Raw genomic sequence first — 18,263 nt, forward strand, 5'->3', positions numbered from 1 at the left:
TTAACTTCAGAAGCTTTGATTCTGCAGATTGGTCCTATTTTTATCCAGATTTAAAAATTGCAGTATTTCAGTGGCATCAAAAAAAGTCAGTTCACTTATCAACAGGACAATGATCCGAAGAACACGGCCCATGATGTGCGAATGTGGCTGGCACACAATACGGCTCATGTTCTTCCACATCCTCCTCAATTACCTGACCTCAATCCAATCGAGCACATATGGAAGGAACTGGATAAAAGGCTTAGAAAAATGAAAAAAAAAAAAGGAAGCATACATTTTCAACGAAGACTGAGCTTGAATAAGCCTTAGCGAAATAGTGGCACAAAATTGAACCAAATGTTGCCCGACAATTGGTGCATTCAATGCCAAATTGCCTAGAAAGTATTATAAAATAATAAATATTAATTTTTATCTCTTGTTTTTTTTTTTTAAATTTTAACACAATTATTATACTATACAAATTTGCATATTTTTTGTTTTTTATTTGTAAGGCTTGAAGCAACCAAAAATGTTCATTCTTTAATACCTTAAAATAAGTTAGATATACAAAAAAACACATCAAATATATTTTAATAAAATAATAAGTTCGTTATTCTCAAAATTTGACTTTTGGGTTGACCAGTTGCCAATACTTTGACCTTGACTGTAAATAATAAACTGTTTACGTTGAGAGCCGTGTTCTTAGGAACTTGTTTGTAATATTATACATTTAAAAATGTACGTTAATAAATTTTCACATATTCTTAGTTGTATTATCTTCTTATTTCCAATGTTTGGTAATGACAGATTTAATTACCACTGAGCAATAACTTTATGCAGATGTGCACATGTGGTAGCAAACAGATTAAGAGAGATTAAGTGTATCTTCGGCTCGCCGAAGGCCTATTGCCATTGTATGTGCAAAAGCTTAAAGGAATATTCTTCCATATAACAACTTGTTTTTTTTTTTTACCGATTTTTGTTGCGTTACACAGGTTACAGGTGGGAATCAAATACTTTATTCAATATACTCTCATTTGCTTTGGGAATAGAGTATAAAAGTGGGCGTGTCTATTTTACTCATCCAAAGCAATGAAAGAGATGCCGATAGCACAGACCAGACAAGAAAATATTCTTACTACATTTTCACTCAACTTTAAGAAACCGGATTTTGACTAAAGACTTGAGTAAAATTACGACATCGACGTTATGAATGGGAGTAGTAGTTGCGGGCCAGGTGCCTGCACCTGTTCCGTCCAGAAGTGGAAGTGGATTTGTTGAGTGTAACTCGGTAAGCAACTTTTTAGTGTTGACTTGTAGGTATGACAGAGAGAGAGAGAGACAGAGATGGAAAGAGTGCAAAAGTAAGAAGCACAAGCAAGTTCTGCCAATGATCCTGAGAAATAACCGCTCACACTGAAATTCATTCAAAATACCCTAGGTAAAACTCTAATTGCCACTCAAGAAGAGTACAATAATGCAACGGCAACGGCAACAGCAGAAAACTAAAGGGACTGCAGAATATTGAGGTAATGATAACAAGCCGCTCGCTCACCTCACAATGCAACAGGTGACGGACGCCAAAACGGTCTTCCTCTTGGGGAGAAGTCAAGTTGCTACCTGTTAATACATAAATACATATGTATGTACATCAAACGATGCCTGCAAGCAACGAATAAAGGTAGTACATACATACATATGCCACAGTGCCCAAACGTGAGCAGGTGCTCGTACCCGTGCCAGAGCGTTCAAGACGAGTTTGTTTGAGATCAATTGATAGCCGTAGCGTTGTGTAATGTTGATCTTGTTTTGGTAACGTAGTGGAGCATTGAGTTAAATGAGCCTGACTCTTAATTTTGCTGGATGGCCGCTGGTCTTGTCCGCGAGACGACTTTTAGTATGTGTATGCTTGTGTGTCTTGTGAGTATGTTATGTCTGAATGGTATTGGTATTTTAAGTGTTTGCAGTTTTTCTTCAAGAAGGTCATGGCCGATTCAAGCGATCCTGATCACGCAGTATTTGTTGAGCATTGAAAGAAATGGGTGCGGAGATTCACTGTTAACAATAAAAATAAAAATAAAAATACAAATACATATAAAAATACAATAACAATCTACATTCATCGACTACTGTAAAAAGCCTAATGCAAACTGTTTTTTAAAATGGAATTATGCGTTTTAATACCAAAAGAGTTTTCTTTAACAACAATATCCTTGCCGACTAACATCGAATCTGTTTTAACCGTGTGTGCAACAACTAATATCAAAAGGGGAACTTTATTTTATCCGTTTCATGGTACTATTCGTACCGACAAAATAGAAAACTTAAAATATCCTGATGAAAATGATGTAAGTGTATTATTTCTTATAATAATAAATAACTTATCTGAAAAGTAAATAGCCCAATTAAGCATGCAATATGCATGTAATATAAACATTAATAATATATTATAAACTGTGAATAAATTGCATTTTGAGTTTTTACAATTATAATATTCAAGGGTATACAAATCGATTGAAAAGAATTGTATGTGTATAAGGTATACATATTCTTGATCAGTATCAGTATCCGTCTGTTCAGTTTTAAAGTTATCCTTTGTACGCAGTAAATAAAAATGATCGGTTCACTATATTAATTGGTTGTCTTAGGAATTATCGTTCGAGAATAAACTTGTTTTTTTGACAATATCTTAATCAAATTTAAATTTGCAACAATTTCATAATTCTCCTTGAAAATCTGTCAAACTGTTACGCAGCAATTTGGACGATAAAATTTATTTTTATTCAATCATTAAGATTATTTATGTCTTGTAGCTTAGATTCAATACTATTTTGGCTGTATTGAAAACATTTAAAAAATTACTTTTGCATTTTAAACACTTGGGACTAATAAAATGTGAGTCCAATATTGAGTGGCATCCTTCGTTCTTTTCGTTAAAGTAGGTCACAACCGGAAATAGCAGCTTTCTTCTTGGTGCATGAAATGTAAAACGAAAAAGTATATAGTATGTATATGTTTGATGAATATTAACTGGCGTGCCTGCTTGTCCGTCTGATTGTGCAGTAGCAGTTGTAGGTAGCATCCGACGTCGGTGTTTTAACCCACCAATTACGTGCATCTCTTTTGCTCCTGTCATATAAACATTATCTTATCAACATCCGATATATGTGCATCGCATAGTTTAAAAATGAACGACTGGTCGAAGAATGAGCTTTTGGATAAATGCTCTCTTATACCCTGTATCCCATTAGCACTGCATTTGCTGTTGGTAGAAGAGGGTTCAGGGTATCTCCTAGTCGGGAATTTGCGACTAGAGTATCTTACTTGTTTTTTCTTGAAACTTAGTTCTTGGTATGAATGTGGAGTACATGGCTGCGGCAAGGCTGTGCTGTCGGCTACGGGTTCCAGTGCAATTGAGGGAACTTTTTCTTTTATAAATTTATTTTTATCATTGCCAAACCAAACGAGCTCCTAGCGCGAGCTGCATTTGGTGTTTTTAGAAGAGGGCTTAGGGTATCCCCTAGTCGGTAACTCCCGACTATATATATTTATATATATGTATTTAAAAATAAACTGTTTGTCCTGACTGACTGATTAGGGAGCATTTCACTGTAGTTACCCTTTGTGAAGCAGGTGCACGCGGTTTGGGAAAGAAGTTTATATACAATTTTTTTTTCAATCGACTCGGGTTCAAACTTATTTTCAAATAACTTTATGATAAATTTGTTTACATGTTTTCGCAAAATGCACCGCTCTTGGATGGAAAATGCTGGTCACAATCTTTTATTAAGATAGGACTTTCCGCGCTTTTCTTTATCTACAATTTTCAAACTTTAACTAGAATACAATTACAATAATCAACACCCGACTATTGTAGCTACTAAAGGAAAGTGTAAAACACCATCATTTGATATAAAATTATTTGTACACTGATTCTTTAATTATTACTTTTATACGCTGAATCTCTTAGGTTTTAAGAGCCAAAGTCGCCAAATATTATATATAGCTTCTATAATGGTATATATAGATCAAATATCTTTCATTTTATAGCTATTAACATTTTTCTGCAAAGCCAAAGAAAATGAGCGCGTAACACGGGTAGCATGTGGTGTTGGTAGAAGGTTGTTAAAGAAATTTAAGGTGTTCCATAGTCTGGTACTGCCGACTAGTGCACTCTTACATGTTTTTTGTTGGTCATGGTAGGCCTTTTTCTTTAAATGGCTATTTGAATATGCGAGTTAAACACCAAAGACTATTTCGCTCAAATTCGAATATATCTAAAAAGCTTAATTTTTAACAGTATTTTCCAACGAGACTTTGGTCACGATTGATATACTCAATTGCTTAATTGTCAATTGCCGTGAGAGAGTTCCCTTGCCAATCTTAATTTAAGATACACAATCTTAAAATGCGGTGTCGACTAGACCTAAGTATATTCACAAGGAGCCATAGCTAGCTTTACATTATAAGAACATGTATTACGCATCGTTGCTTCAGAAATGTTTTGGAAAGAAATGCTTCTTAGTACTTACATACATACATATGTAGTGTGAACGATTCAGCCCCTCTCTGAATTTTTCTCAGGCTTGCAGTAACTAACTGCTGAAGCGTTAAAGAAAACTGTGAGAACTTCTTTAAAATATCTCGAGTCCGTCTTCAAGACTTCCCAGCGTCATGGGAGAGTGATCACCCTATTGACTCTCAAAAAAAAAATTATAGCATTAAATTCATAGCAATCATATGTATGAGTGTATGAGTGTCTTCTTCACTTTATATATATGTTCCTACATAAATATTTTTGCTCAAAACTTTATTTTATATTTAAAAAAAAAAGTTAAATAAACAAAGTGATTTATAGAGAAAATGTTGAATATAAATTATTAATTCCAATAAAAATTTTAGTTCGGCTTGTGCCTAAATGAGATAAAACAACAAATAAGAATTCAATTTAATAAATGTATATATATATACTAGCAGGTATACCCTGGCCTTGCCCGTGTCACGCTTAAAATAAATGTTCTTAAAGATCTTTGTAAGTGAGTTTGAAACCAATCGGACGGTAATCCAATTTACAGCCGTTGCAGGCGAAATTTCTCAAATCGCTGAAACACGTATTCATTCAATTGATCTCGAGGTCAAACCATGAATGAAAAGCCAAAACTTATAGCCAAAATCGGTTGAGTTTTGACCGAGTTATGGGGGTGGAAAATTTCGACCTATGTCTATATACGAATCTAAGGGGTAAGATTTCGACTTGAATTTTGACTAAAAATGATGTATGCAGATATGAATGCCAGATTAATCTAGAGGTAAAACTAGCCACAAAAAGACAAGCTTTATGAAAATCGGTTGAGTTTTGACCGAGTTATGGGGGTGGGAAATTTCGACCCATGTCTTTATACGAATCTTAGGGGTAAGATTTTGACATGAATTTCGACTGAAAATTATGTATTCGGATTTGAATGCCAGATTAATCTAGAGGGAAAACTATGTACAAAAAGCCAAGCCGCGTGAAAATCGGTTGAGTTTTGACCGAGTTATAGGGGTGGGAAAATTTGACCTATGTCTACATACGAATCTTAGGGGTAAGATTTTGACTTGAATTTCGACTAAAAATTATGTATTCAGATTTGAATGCCAGATTAATTTAGAGGGAAAACCATGTTCAAAAAGCCAAGCCTCATGAAAATCTGATGAGTTTTGACCGAGTAATGGGGGTGGGAAATTTCGACCCGTGTCTGTATACGAATCTTAGAAGTACGATTTTGACATGAATTTCGACTAAAAATTATGTATTCAGATTTTAATGCCAGATTAATCTAGAGGGAAAACTATGTACAAAAAGCTAAGCCGCGTGAAAATCGGTTGAGTTTTGACCGAGTAATGGGGGTGGGAAATTTCGACCCATGTCTACATACGAATCTTAGGGGTAAGATTTTGACTTGAATTTCGACTAAAAATTATGTATTCGGACTTGAATGGCAGATTAATCTAGAGGGAAAACTATTTACAAAAAGACAAGCTTTATGAAAATCGGTTGAGTTTTGACCGAGTTATGGGGGTGGGAAATTTCGACCCATGTCTTTATACGAATCTTAGGGGTAAGATTTTGACATGAATTTCGACTAAAAATTATGTATGCAGAGTTGAATGCCAGATTAAACTAGAGGGAAAACTATGTTAAAAAAGCCAAGCCTCATGAAAATCTAATGAGTATTGACCGAATTATGGGAGTGGAAAATTTCGACCTTTGTCTATATACGAATATTAGGAGTACGATTTACGACATGAATTTCGACTAAAAATTAGGTGATCAGATTTGAATGCCAGATTAATCTAGAGGCAAAACTATGTACAAAAAGCTAAGCCTCGTGAAAATCGGTTGAGTTTTGACCGGGTTATGGGGGTGGGAAATTTCGACCCGTGTCTGTATACGAATCTTAGGGGTAAGATTTTGACTTGAATTTCGACTAAAAATTATGTATTCGGACTTGAATGGCAGATTAATCTAGAGGGAAAACTATGTACAAAAAGAAAAGCTTTATGAAAATCGGTTGAGTTTTGACCGAGTTATGGGGGTGGGAAATTTCGACCCATGTCTTTATACGAATCTTAGGGGTAAGATTTTGACATGAATTTCGACTGAAAATTATGTATTCGGATTTGAATGCCAGATTAATCTAGAGGGAAAACTATGTACAAAAAGCCAAGCCGCGTGAAAATCGGTTGAGTTTTGACCGAGTTATAGGGGTGGGAAAATTTGACCCATGTCTACATACGAATCTTAGGGGTAAGATTTTGACTTGAATTTAGACTAGAAATTATGTATTCAGATTTGAATGCCAGATTAATCTAGAGGGAAAACTATGTACAAAAAGCCAAGTCTCGTGAAAATCGGTTGAGTTTTGACCGAATTTTGGGGGTGGCAAATTTCGACCCATAGCATAAACCTAGCGGCGTGCAAAAGTGTTATTTTGTTTATGTGAACGAAGTCGTTATTGCGAACATAACTTTAAATTTAATATATGGTCATATATTTTGTTTTTATGTATTTCAGCTGAGGCATCGGCACGGCTTGTATCATGAAGTTTCATACAATAATGGAACGTGTGTGATTCACTGTAATTGGATAAGATTTCTTAAGATTGCGGGCACGTTTGACCGGAATGTCAATCTTATTTGTTCGATGGTTAAAGGGGATCCATTGTATGAAGTTATAAAGCCAGTTAAAATTAATCAGGAATTAGTGGTTTATTACATACCAGAACGCCGGGAAGATAATATATTTTCGACTGTACGTTCAACGCTTTATAGGAAAGCTATGGACTCCATTCTACAAGGTATACCTTTGCAAATTAAATTAAAATATGTTTCTAATTTGTATTTTACTTTTTCAGACAGTCCTCTCGATTTGTCTTTAGCATTAATGTATAAAATACCAAATTTACCACTATCTCCGCCGATTAGTGAGGATGAACAAAAGTCTGTGTTGAGCGATTCTTCTGGATCCTTATTATCACTGGTTGATAGTACAACTGACAACTCAACTACATCATCAACATCGATGGACGAAATAAAGGACTTCACTGCAATCTCACCTAAAAGAAAAATCAATATTGAAAGTTACAAATATGGAGGATCAAGAAAAAGAATGGGAAAAAATGAAAGACCTTTACTACCTTGTGAAGTCTGCAGAAAAGCCTTCGACCGGCCAAGTCTACTTAAAAGACATATGAGAACTCATACGGGTACTTTTTTTTTGTCCAATCGTACAAGCAATTGCCAAATTATGTGTCCTATGTGACAAGCATAGAGATAGATAGATTTGGAATAATATTTGCTATTCATTAATCTCTATTTTATTTATATTAACAAGTTTCCGGTTTTCACAGGTGAGAAGCCACATATTTGTATGGTTTGTGGAAAAGGATTTAGTACTTCCAGTTCTTTGAATACTCATAGGTACGGCTATATTATAAAATACGCAGCGAAGAAATTAACTTAAATCTTTCAAATAAATTATAGGAGAATTCACTCCGGGGAAAAACCGCACGAATGTCCAGTGTGTGGAAAAAAGTTTACCGCCAGCAGCAATTTATATTATCATCGGATGACACATATTAAGGTAATTTTTTAAATACTATTTTTTTTTTATAAACTGTAACACGCAAAAGCCGAGACGATCTAGCCTCTACATCATAGCTTTACATCATCCGATGAGAAATGGGGGACAACCTTAGAAAGAAAAATATGTTTTTTAGAAGAAACGTCCTTTCTTCTAAAAATGCTACAATATTTGTAGGTTCACTTTTATTTAATTATTATTCATAAAAATAGTTTTATATTTAGTAACAAATCTATTAATGAATTTATGGCTTTATTTTTTATGTTTTCTCAAAAAGGAAAAACCACACAAGTGTAATTTATGCGCAAAGTCATTTCCAACTCCTGGTGACTTAAAGTCCCACAAGTACGTTCACAGTGGATCATGGCCGTTCAAATGCTCAATATGTTTCCGCGGTTTCTCAAAGCAGACAAATCTGAAGAATCATTTATTTCTGCACAGTGGTAAGTTTTGTTAAGATTGAATTTTAATACATTTGGCATACGTATATTCCCAGAATGGGTGAAAAGGAACAAAAAAAATATAAAAGATTGTCCTGTAAAGTTCGAAACCTTTAAGATTAAATACCCTTGCAGACATACGTAAATACATCTGATGTTCCTATTGAAGCTACATGATATAGTAGTCCGATAACAAAAACATTTTGCGGAAAGACATCATAATCTTATGACCGATCGATTCTTTGGCAGCTATATGAAAAAGTTAGTCCGACCGGCCAACCCTGTCATTTATCTAAATTATTTAACGTTACTCCAAAACGTGCAGCGTAGGCAGCATATTTCAATAGTGGCGGGTAGTCCGTGATAAACCTATCCCGGTCTACACTTCGACCGTCCTTAATGGTATCAAGACTTCTCACCAATTTAGGTATTTGGAGGACGTATCGGGGCTTCAATATGTACTGCGTTATGAAGACGAGGCTGAGGTTCAGCTTCTCCTAGCTCAGATGATACAGCCATGGGAGGATGGGTACCATGTTATGATTGTTAAAGATGAGCAGCAGGGATGATGAAACGTTGGGGAATGTAGTCGCCATTGTGCAACATTGTCTGGGAGTGGCAGGGTAGAGCTGCTGTGAGCTATCTTCTCGTTTTTAAAATTGAGTTAATGTTGACTAATAATAGTCAATAATAACATGAGTTACATTTTTAGTACACAGATAACTTAAAACATTTTTTAAATAATTATTCATTGTGTGGTCTCAATAAGTTATTGACGAGGTACTTATTTAACTTATTGACGCTATATTTGTAGCATGTCGGTTAATGTTATTTATATTCGAATATTAGACATTATACAATATGCACTGTTTTCTCTTAAATTATCTTTTGACCTGCTGTGAGTCTTAGAATTTTAGTTTCGTCTCCCCGTTTGATCGGACTTTTCCCCATTTTTTATTTCTGTTTTATTTTTATGATTTTCTTTATTTGATTCACTATTCCTTAAAGTTGTTACATGCTTTTCTTTTATTTTTCGCAATAGTTCATAGTCCCCTTTGTATGGTTTTTGCGTTTGCTCTAAACCTTTTATATTTGTTATATTTGGTATCTGTAATTGATACTCTATAGGCGCCGCTATACCTTGGAATTGAATTACTTCTTTCTTCCACCATTGCATCAAGATTCTTAATTGTATATATTTCTCTTCTGTCTTTTTGTTTACACATACATATTATGATAGTCCTGACCTTGTCTTTGTACTATGTATGCTTCTATTAATCGGATTACCCATTGCATATTCAACATCTCTCTGTACATTAAACCACTTTTCATGGTTTTCTACATCTATTAATTTGCTGGCCCATTGGACCTAGACCCAGTGTGAAACAAACCATTCCTCTTTCGTTATAGCAGTAATGCCCCAAATCCTATCGAACTAGCATCACAATGTATTTCAGTTTCCTTCTTTGAATTGTACATGGCTTACATCGGCATTTCTAGTAACTCTCCAGCGGTTAATCTTAACGTTCGGTTGCTCGTTTTGGAAACCGCAAACATGAATCGTTGGTGGTCCATTAATATGTTGATATCTCTGACCCTATAGAGGTACTGACGAAGCTTACCCAAGGCCCAAATAATGGCTAGTAACTCATGCTTGTTAGTTGCGTAATTCAGTATTCAATATTCCAGTATTGGTACATTCTGGAGATCAATTTTATTTTGTCGCTCGTTTTGGGTGAAGACCGCCCCAGTGCCATTGTCGCACGCATTAGTACTCAAGTCAATCGGTTCGGGAACTCCCAACTAGAGTCTCTGACTTGTTTGTATATTGATATGTGTGAATTTGAAGTCCGATTCGTGTTAAGTTATCCATGTTATACCCTGAACCCATTTAAAATTGGTAATAAGGGTATAATTTTTGTGCAAATGTATGTAACAGGAAGAAGAAAACATCACCCACCCCATAAATTATATATATTCTTGATCAGCATCAGTAGCCGAGTCGATCTATCCATTTACGTCTGGCTGTCCGTTTGCCCGACCATCTTTCCTTATGTATGATCGCGTCGATCTCAGAACCTATAACAGCTAGAGACTTGAGCGCATTATCTCCTCTCCTCTCATGCACTACAAGTTTGTTTCCGATAATCGATAACTTTCATCGTTTCCAAGCAATCGACATAAATCAATATCGAAATCCTGCTTTTTTACAAATTTCCTAGGTTTTAATGAATCTAGCTCTAGAGACATCATATTTGGCATAACTATTCTAGAAGAACTTGTCAAGTTTGGTGACTCCCGCTTTTAAGACCTCGGAGATTTGAGCAAAAAACAAAGTTTCGCCATCGATTTTTATCGATTTCTTGGAAACGGAGGAAGTTATCGATTTTCAGAAAAAAGCTACATGGCTACTACGTTCGAAATATCAAGTCTCCTATGGGTTCTGAGATCCTTGCGTTTATTAATTTGGGCAGACAGACATTAAAAAGGTTTGAGCTAAAGCCAAGCTTACAATTCTTGAATTAAGTATAATTCGTTGTTCATGTTAGATAATCTTTAAATGATTTCAGAATAAGTATAAAAATTCGTTATTCATTATGTCAAAAAAACTCACTTTAAGTAATATTTTAACGTTATATAGCCTTAAAAAGTCAGGAAAAATCGAAGTTGACTCAAGTTACAACGATCTCAAAGTTAGAGTGCGAAGGCGTGATCGGGGTTGCAGAGCAGAAAAGGGAATAAAAATTGGAAGAATTTGCACGGTCTCTCTCGTTCTTTTGCTGCAGCGTATGCATGCCATTTCTAGTGATTATATGGGGCAAAAATGAGACGACGCCGGATCAGTCTTCGGGAGTCTTTAAAACCGTTTACGTTGGAGCATCTTCGATCTTATAAAGATGGTAAGTGAACAAATTTCATGGGTATGCATGCTATATATACATGTATTGAAGAAAACACGAAGTTAGGCGCGATAGAAAACTTTCTTCTCTTTTGCAATTATATTCTGTCTGCTTATTTTATTGTCTGTTTCCATGCGCGAGTTCTGCACATGCATGATCACATAATACAAAAAATAGTTTTCTTCGGTAACCATACATTTGGGGACCCAGTATAACTGCTAGAAATATTAGGGAAGACCTTAAAGTCGGACAAATTTCTTGCCATGTTTCCCTGATATATTCGCCGAAGAGCTTTTTAAAGTTGATAATAAAATCCTCGAAAACATAAGCTCTTTCGGAAAAATACTAGATTTGAAAAATTAAAAAAACCTGATCATAGAAAAATTAGCTAAGTGATTTTTTGCCATATGGAACACCATACAGAAAATCATGAAATTAACTTTGATATTTAATGCATATTTTTCTTATCCTTTCAGATTTCAATTTTAACGTATTAAGTACTTAACTATCATTATTTAGCTAATTCTGTTTTCGAGAGATTTTTGTGTCTGATTGCAGTTCTGTTCTTTTGTAAATAATACTAAATATTGTTAGATTTATTTATTTTTCTTTAACTTATTGCATAATTATCAATTACAATAAATACTGAAAAAATTTATAAGAATTGAGTGGTTGTGTTTCCGTTTGGGGTATGGAAGTTCTTGATTCAAGAATAAAATTGGTCTAACTTTTTTCACTCACTTCAAGTACGAATTACTTGGTTGTTTCTGTTTGTGTACATTGAATAAATTGAGAAGCGATTGCATAAAGTACGAGGGGAAACGTTTTTTTACAAACTGCAAAATATAAAGTCTGTCTGCCCGTACATACAAACTATAAGAGCAAAAGATTTAAATTTTATAACTTCCTCCTAGTACCCACGCAAAACGAGTTTGCTTCCGAACATCTATAAATTTCCAAGCAATCGATAAAAATCGATATTTAATTCTCGTGGTTGGACATATTTCGTTGGCTTAAAACGCTAGAGTCACCAAATTTGACGTGTCGCTTCTAGTATAGTTTAGATGCTCCCAAACCTCCCTAGACACCATTTTGCTAAATGGAATCAAATAAAGGTAATATCTTTATCTTTGTAGTGTTCGTGTTTCGCTCTGTTATCCAGCGTCACGACCGCCGTTTGCTGGCTTTGTCTTCCTTTCATGTTTTTTTGCCTTCGCAGACCTTCTTCCATTTCGAGTCTTAGTCGCTGGTTGACCTTTTCGACACTGTGCATTCAATTCTTCTTTCTCTGGTGGACGGTGCACCGACCTTTCGGCTACCCGACCATCTGTCAATATTTGAAAATTTTCCACGGATATTGCGATTCTTGCATCTAAAAGTACGGACGCACATGGCTAAATCGACTCGGCTATTGATGCGCACCAAAATATTATATACTTTATAGGATCGGAGATTATTCCTTCTGCCTATTACAAAAATATCTGCGCTTGGCGCAGAAAATCGTCGGATCGGACAACTATATTATGTAGCTAAAAGTAGGCTCTTGTATGGATAAAAATTTTGCTTAGAAAGATATCTGGGTCAAACGGGGCATTCGTTAGCTTTACTATGCGTCTTACATACGTATATGCAAAATTCTTTCCCCGTCGGAACATTGTATTATTAAGATATTATAAAGATATCAAAACCAAATTCAGCAGGTTGTTGTCTCACTATTCTATAAACATCGGACCACTATATCATACAGCTGCCATAGGATCGATCGGTGAAAATAAGGTTCTTGCATGAAAAACATTTTAAAAACTCATTGCTTAAATCGAAGCGTTAATAAATTAGTTTCATACTACAATCACAGACCCACCAGGATCAGGATAGAAAAACCATATAGAGGCATGTTGAAAAGCTAATTGCAGACAAAAGCGGATCCCGCGTAGGTCCCTCCATCTAAGGTGGTTGTTAAGAGCTTATGGGGAGGTGGCATTCAATTGCATTAGGACAATTCATTAAATATGTAATTAAACTAAATTACGTGAGATCGGAAGGACATGCCGAGATCGACCTAGCTTTTGATACTGAGGTTTTGAGAGGCTTCCTATCACATACATTTGCAAAAGCACATTATTCCCTTTTTACTCACGTCAATGTTATATAAATTATTGATCAGCATCAGTAGCCTAGTTGATCTAGCCGTGTGCGTCTGTCTGTCCGTCCGTCCGTATGTATGAACGCAAGGATCTAAGAACCTGAATGAGTTGAGATACTTTGAATTTGGAACGTTGGTCCTCCTAGTGCCCGGGCAGTATCAGTTTTTATCCAAGCTAGACTCAATAAATTTGACTTGTGGCTTCTATAATATGATATTTTATTACTGCTAAAGCAACCGAGCTTGTAGCGCGAGCTGCATTTTGTGTTGGTTAAAGAGGGTTCAGGGTATCCACAAGTCGGGAACTCCTGATTAGACCTTTTACTTGTTTATTTCAGTGATAAATGAAAAATTGATAGGGAGTCTTGCAATTGAATAAACGAGTGGTGGACATTTTGACAAGTCTCTTTAAGGTGCACACTAACAAAGTCATATGTATATTTTTTATTTATATAATATTTTTGTATATTTAGGCGACAAGCCACACGGCTGTGAATTATGCAAAAAGAAATTTGCATTAGCCTGCAACCTGCGTGCACATATGAAGACCCACGATGGTAAGTCGCAATATTAATAATTTATTATAAACTATAATCGTACTTTATATATTGCAATGATATATACTGGCATGGGTTCTTGAGGTGCTGATCTAAAACAACTAACGTTCTTGAGTTTACTTCACTAATAATTGATGGTTTTAAGAAAATAATTAAACGTTTAGAGCGGGCAGACACACAGTGCTATCTTTGAGGGCTTGTATCCTACGTATCTTTGTTCGGGCAGCTATGTTCCTTATTTTTATGGCGTAGCAGCATATAGCCACCTAGATCTGGACATATATGATTTCCTTGCAGCTAAAAGACAACCTGCTGCGGTATCGACCGTGTCACCCAGGCACATGAGTTCGTACGCTTGTCTTATCGGGTTGCCACTTTTTATTGTAAGGGGAATTGAGCAGTTTTTTGTCGGATTAAGGCGTACGTTCCATCGTTTCGCTAAGGGGTCGAGCTGGTCTAAATAACCGTTGGCGGCACCAGAGGCACACGGACATGGTTAGATCGACTAGGTTATCTAATGTGGCTTTACCATTATACCAATTTTCAATGTGTTTAATGTATAATCTCGAGCATTAGATAGTAAGATTTGGTTCTTAGTTTTAATCTATTTATCTTATAATGTGTATTTTGAGGAGAATGTGATGTTAAAGAATATGGTATTAAAATATTGAGTAAACAAAACACACTTGACCTCGTTGACTTATACATTTCTTTATCTTTATAGGTGATCTACAGGACGAATGTATTAGATGTGAAAAGCCGCTTATTGCAAATAGCAATTTTTTACACCGGAATAAAATATGCGAAAAATGCCATGATTTGGGCGATTCAGAAAATGATGGAAATATATTTGCATTACCATCGAAACAAAGTATGGACACCGAAGAAGAAGCAGACTCTTCCATTGGTGCAACAGAGTATAGCGACAAATAAATTTGATGCCTGTTTTGTTAGAAGCATTTCGAACTAAATGAAATTCATTATTAATCCCATAAATTAATAATGTGACCAAAAACTAAAAATGTTCTAAACTATTTAAAAAAACTAACCCTATTTATTTATAATAATGATAATAAATATATTAATAAATATGTATTTATAAAATAGTTAATCTAAGATGAAATGAAATAAAGCACTCACAGAGTCAGCGTTTAGTGATAAATACAGACGAAAATAGAGACTTCAAATCTTCCTTTTTCCTTTCGTTTTTGTTCAACTGCAGCTAACCTGCGCATGTGATAATCTCTTTGTTTTATACTGTTACTGCGATTTACCGCTTGCTGGCTTAGCATTTTTAGCATATAGTCGTGGGCTTTGACATTGATGTCCTAAAAACGTTATAAGAATCGGACAACAAACACTGCAAATCATTCCCCATAAGATGCGGGGAAGGGAAGAAGAAGTGCATCTGCTTCGTAAGCTGCGCAGCAAGCGGCAGTGTGTCTGTGTGTGTAGGCCTGTGTTACTTTGTGCATGACCGGTGAGTGTTCGGGGTGTCTCCTAGTCGGCTCCCGTCTAGAGCACATATAATTGTTTACCCTAGGCGGCTTGCGTTCTTACAGTAAAAGCTGGGAGCTGTTGGGATAGTCCCAAAATTATTGTTTTCTTTTATAATAAAACAATAACCAACATAATGCCAATATGAAATAGCGAAGGTACCAGACGTACCCGTTTACGAAGTACCCGTTGCAAAGTACTCGTTACAATTGGGTAATTGAAAACTATTATGTTCTAGGGAAGAATTTATTTATTCAAGTCACATCCACAGCCACATCCACATTAGATGACATATTAAAAAAAATATGTGTATATATATGTATATATAATGTTTTTGTGTGTTTTATTGTTCCATTGTTTATTAATAAAATTTGTTTATAATATATTTATGTGCATGCAAAAATTCCAATTAATACAAATAAATGATTATTCTTTGTTTTTTCCTTCCCTCTTGAAGTTTTGTCATCGTTCCAATTAATCTTATTTAATTAATTCAAATATTTATTAATTTTTTGTTTTTCGAGAGTAATAAAAAAACCGTTAATCCAAATTGGACCGATTCCATCGTTCCAATGAATATTATTTGAATAATTAATATAAATAATTCGGTTTTGATTGTTTTTTCTGTTTTTCCTTTCTATCATTCCAATTGAAAAAAAAATACCATTGCTTCCAGCTAAGTTGGTCAGTTCGCCCCGTTCCATTGCTCACTGAGCTGTTTCTCCGCTGTTATCCAAGTCCGACCTCTTTAGGAACCTACTGTGCCGATTGATAGCGACAAATGCAGTAAGCAACGACTTTCCGTTCCATCAATTCAGTACAAAATCAACCTCCGATAAAAAAATATTCTTCGCCATCAATTTTAAAAAGGGTCCTGATCCCTTACACAGAAAAGTTGGATATTTAAGCAATTTCTTCAAGGGTGTCCGCTTAGGCTCCGACAATTTCGGTATCCGGTTCTCTAACCACTCGTGCAGCAGGTCTGACCTTTTCCAGCATCAAAAAAATGGCGCTCAGCGAATTCATGGCAGACTAGAGTCAGTTCGAGGCAAGAATTTACTGGTCTCCAAATCTTGTAGTGCCGCTCTACACTCTTAAAGTCCGTGCCCTTCGAGGTAAGGTCGGGCAGGAATGTGAGCGCTGTTCCAAAGCTCTCAGACAAGAAGGGTCGAACGTGCAGAAGACCCCATCTTCTGTTGGATCCAGAGTGGCCCAGTAGTTAAGTCAAATACCACGACTATTTCGTCCTTTTCCACAAGGAATTCGGTCAGCCCAGAACCACTTTAAGATGATCTTCTCACAAAGTTTTGGGAGGTGGCAGATCTGCCAGCCAAACTGGCAAAAGAGTCAGACTCCATATGCGATAAAAAACTTTACTCACACCACCAAAAGGGATAAGACTGTCAGATATATAGTTATGTTAACCTTTAAGAGTCATGATCACATCAACTTGTTACATTCGAGGTCCATCGCACTCGCTCAGTTTCTGAGAAAAGAATATCGTTTGATGAAAAACGTTTTGAGGGTACCATTTTCACATGAATTTTGACCAAGAATAATGTTGTTAGGTTTAGATGCCATATTGATCTGGAGGCCAAGCCATGAACAAAGAGCCAAATCTCGTAATAATTGGATGAGATTTAAGCGAGTTATGAGGGTGCGACATTTTGACCTATGTCTTTATAAGATAATAGCGGGTATACCTCAACCTTGCCCGTGGCACGTTTAAAATAAATAATCTCGAAGATCTTTGAAAATAAGTTTTAACCGATCGTATGGTAAACAAAAAACTTCCATTCAACCGTTTTCCGCCAATTTATGACTGTTGTGGGCGAAACTTCCCAAATCGCTGAAACACGTAATTATTAAGTTCTTATGTAGATCTTTCAAAATAAGTTGAAAGCAAATCGGACAAAATTTCAAACTTCACCAAAAAGATCTTAGAATCGCATTCACCACCGAGGAAGCTTTTGCGTAAAATGTGAAACACGTCTCAAATGATTTTACATATAGATCGTTGGAAATCACCTACCAAATCTGTGACCCCCATTTCCACCGAGGAATGCAATTTTCGAAAACTGTGAAACACCCCTCAAATGAATTTGAACAAAGATCTTTGAAAATGAGTTTAAGACCGATCGGATGGTAAGCAAGAAACTTGTATACAAACGTTTTTCGCGATTTTTCCACACATACGTGTGGAATTTCCCGAAACCCCGTCTTATAAGGTAAGTACATCACATAAGGTAAGTACAGCGAAAAGTTCGGCTTCCTAGCTCTTACGGTTTGGGCTGTGCGTTGATCACCCATCAATCAGTCAGTCATTTATTCAGTCAGTCAGTATTTATAGAGATAACAATATAACAAGAGATAACAATATATATAAGTAAAATCTATGGTGGGACGCTACCAGGGTTTGTGAAATCAGGGAATCTGACCATAAGCAGAATGGCACGACTATCCCCTTGGCCATCCATTGAAATCTAAAAGAACATGTAATACTTTAAGGTACGAATAGCAAATCGTACATTAAATAAACATTAGTTGATATATATGATTTCCGATTCTTTAACCAAATAATTAGGGGCCGAAAGTCACGGCCAAAACTACCGAATATCATAT

General features: G+C 35.7%; 1 protein-coding gene and 1 long non-coding RNA gene across 4 annotated transcripts; one reads left to right on the plus strand and one right to left on the minus strand.

Moving 5' to 3' along the window:
• Positions 1-105: 105 nt before the first annotated feature.
• Positions 106-15,414, minus strand: LOC135428972 (uncharacterized). Of its 3 annotated transcripts, XR_010436358.1 has the most exons (7): positions 15,285-15,414; positions 7,428-7,577; positions 4,516-4,679; positions 2,842-3,108; positions 1,672-2,034; positions 1,535-1,599; positions 106-228 (listed from the first exon to the last, which is right to left on the minus strand). It is a non-coding gene; the product is annotated as an uncharacterized LOC135428972 (long non-coding RNA). The 3 variants fall into 3 exon arrangements; XR_010436359.1 differs by lacking the exon at positions 106-228 and adding an exon at positions 7,659-7,775 and having other exon boundaries at positions 1,031-2,034; positions 15,285-15,406; XR_010436357.1 differs by lacking the exon at positions 106-228 and having other exon boundaries at positions 1,031-2,034.
• LOC135428970 (zinc finger protein ZFP2-like) lies at positions 1,096-15,117 on the plus strand. Its single transcript, XM_064683120.1, has 8 exons — positions 1,096-1,270; positions 7,037-7,319; positions 7,377-7,727; positions 7,872-7,941; positions 8,005-8,104; positions 8,382-8,547; positions 14,061-14,144; positions 14,869-15,117. The coding sequence occupies exons 1-8, from the start codon at positions 1,193-1,195 to the stop codon at positions 15,075-15,077; spliced, it is 1,341 nt and encodes a 446-aa protein (XP_064539190.1). The 5' UTR covers positions 1,096-1,192; the 3' UTR covers positions 15,078-15,117.
• Positions 15,415-18,263: the final 2,849 nt, after the last annotated feature.

Source organism: Drosophila montana, unplaced genomic scaffold (assembly GCF_035044405.1).
Source record: "Drosophila montana isolate Dmon_TW-CO22-7 unplaced genomic scaffold, ASM3504440v1 contig_2581_1, whole genome shotgun sequence".
NCBI lineage: Eukaryota > Metazoa > Arthropoda > Insecta > Diptera > Drosophilidae > Drosophila > Drosophila montana.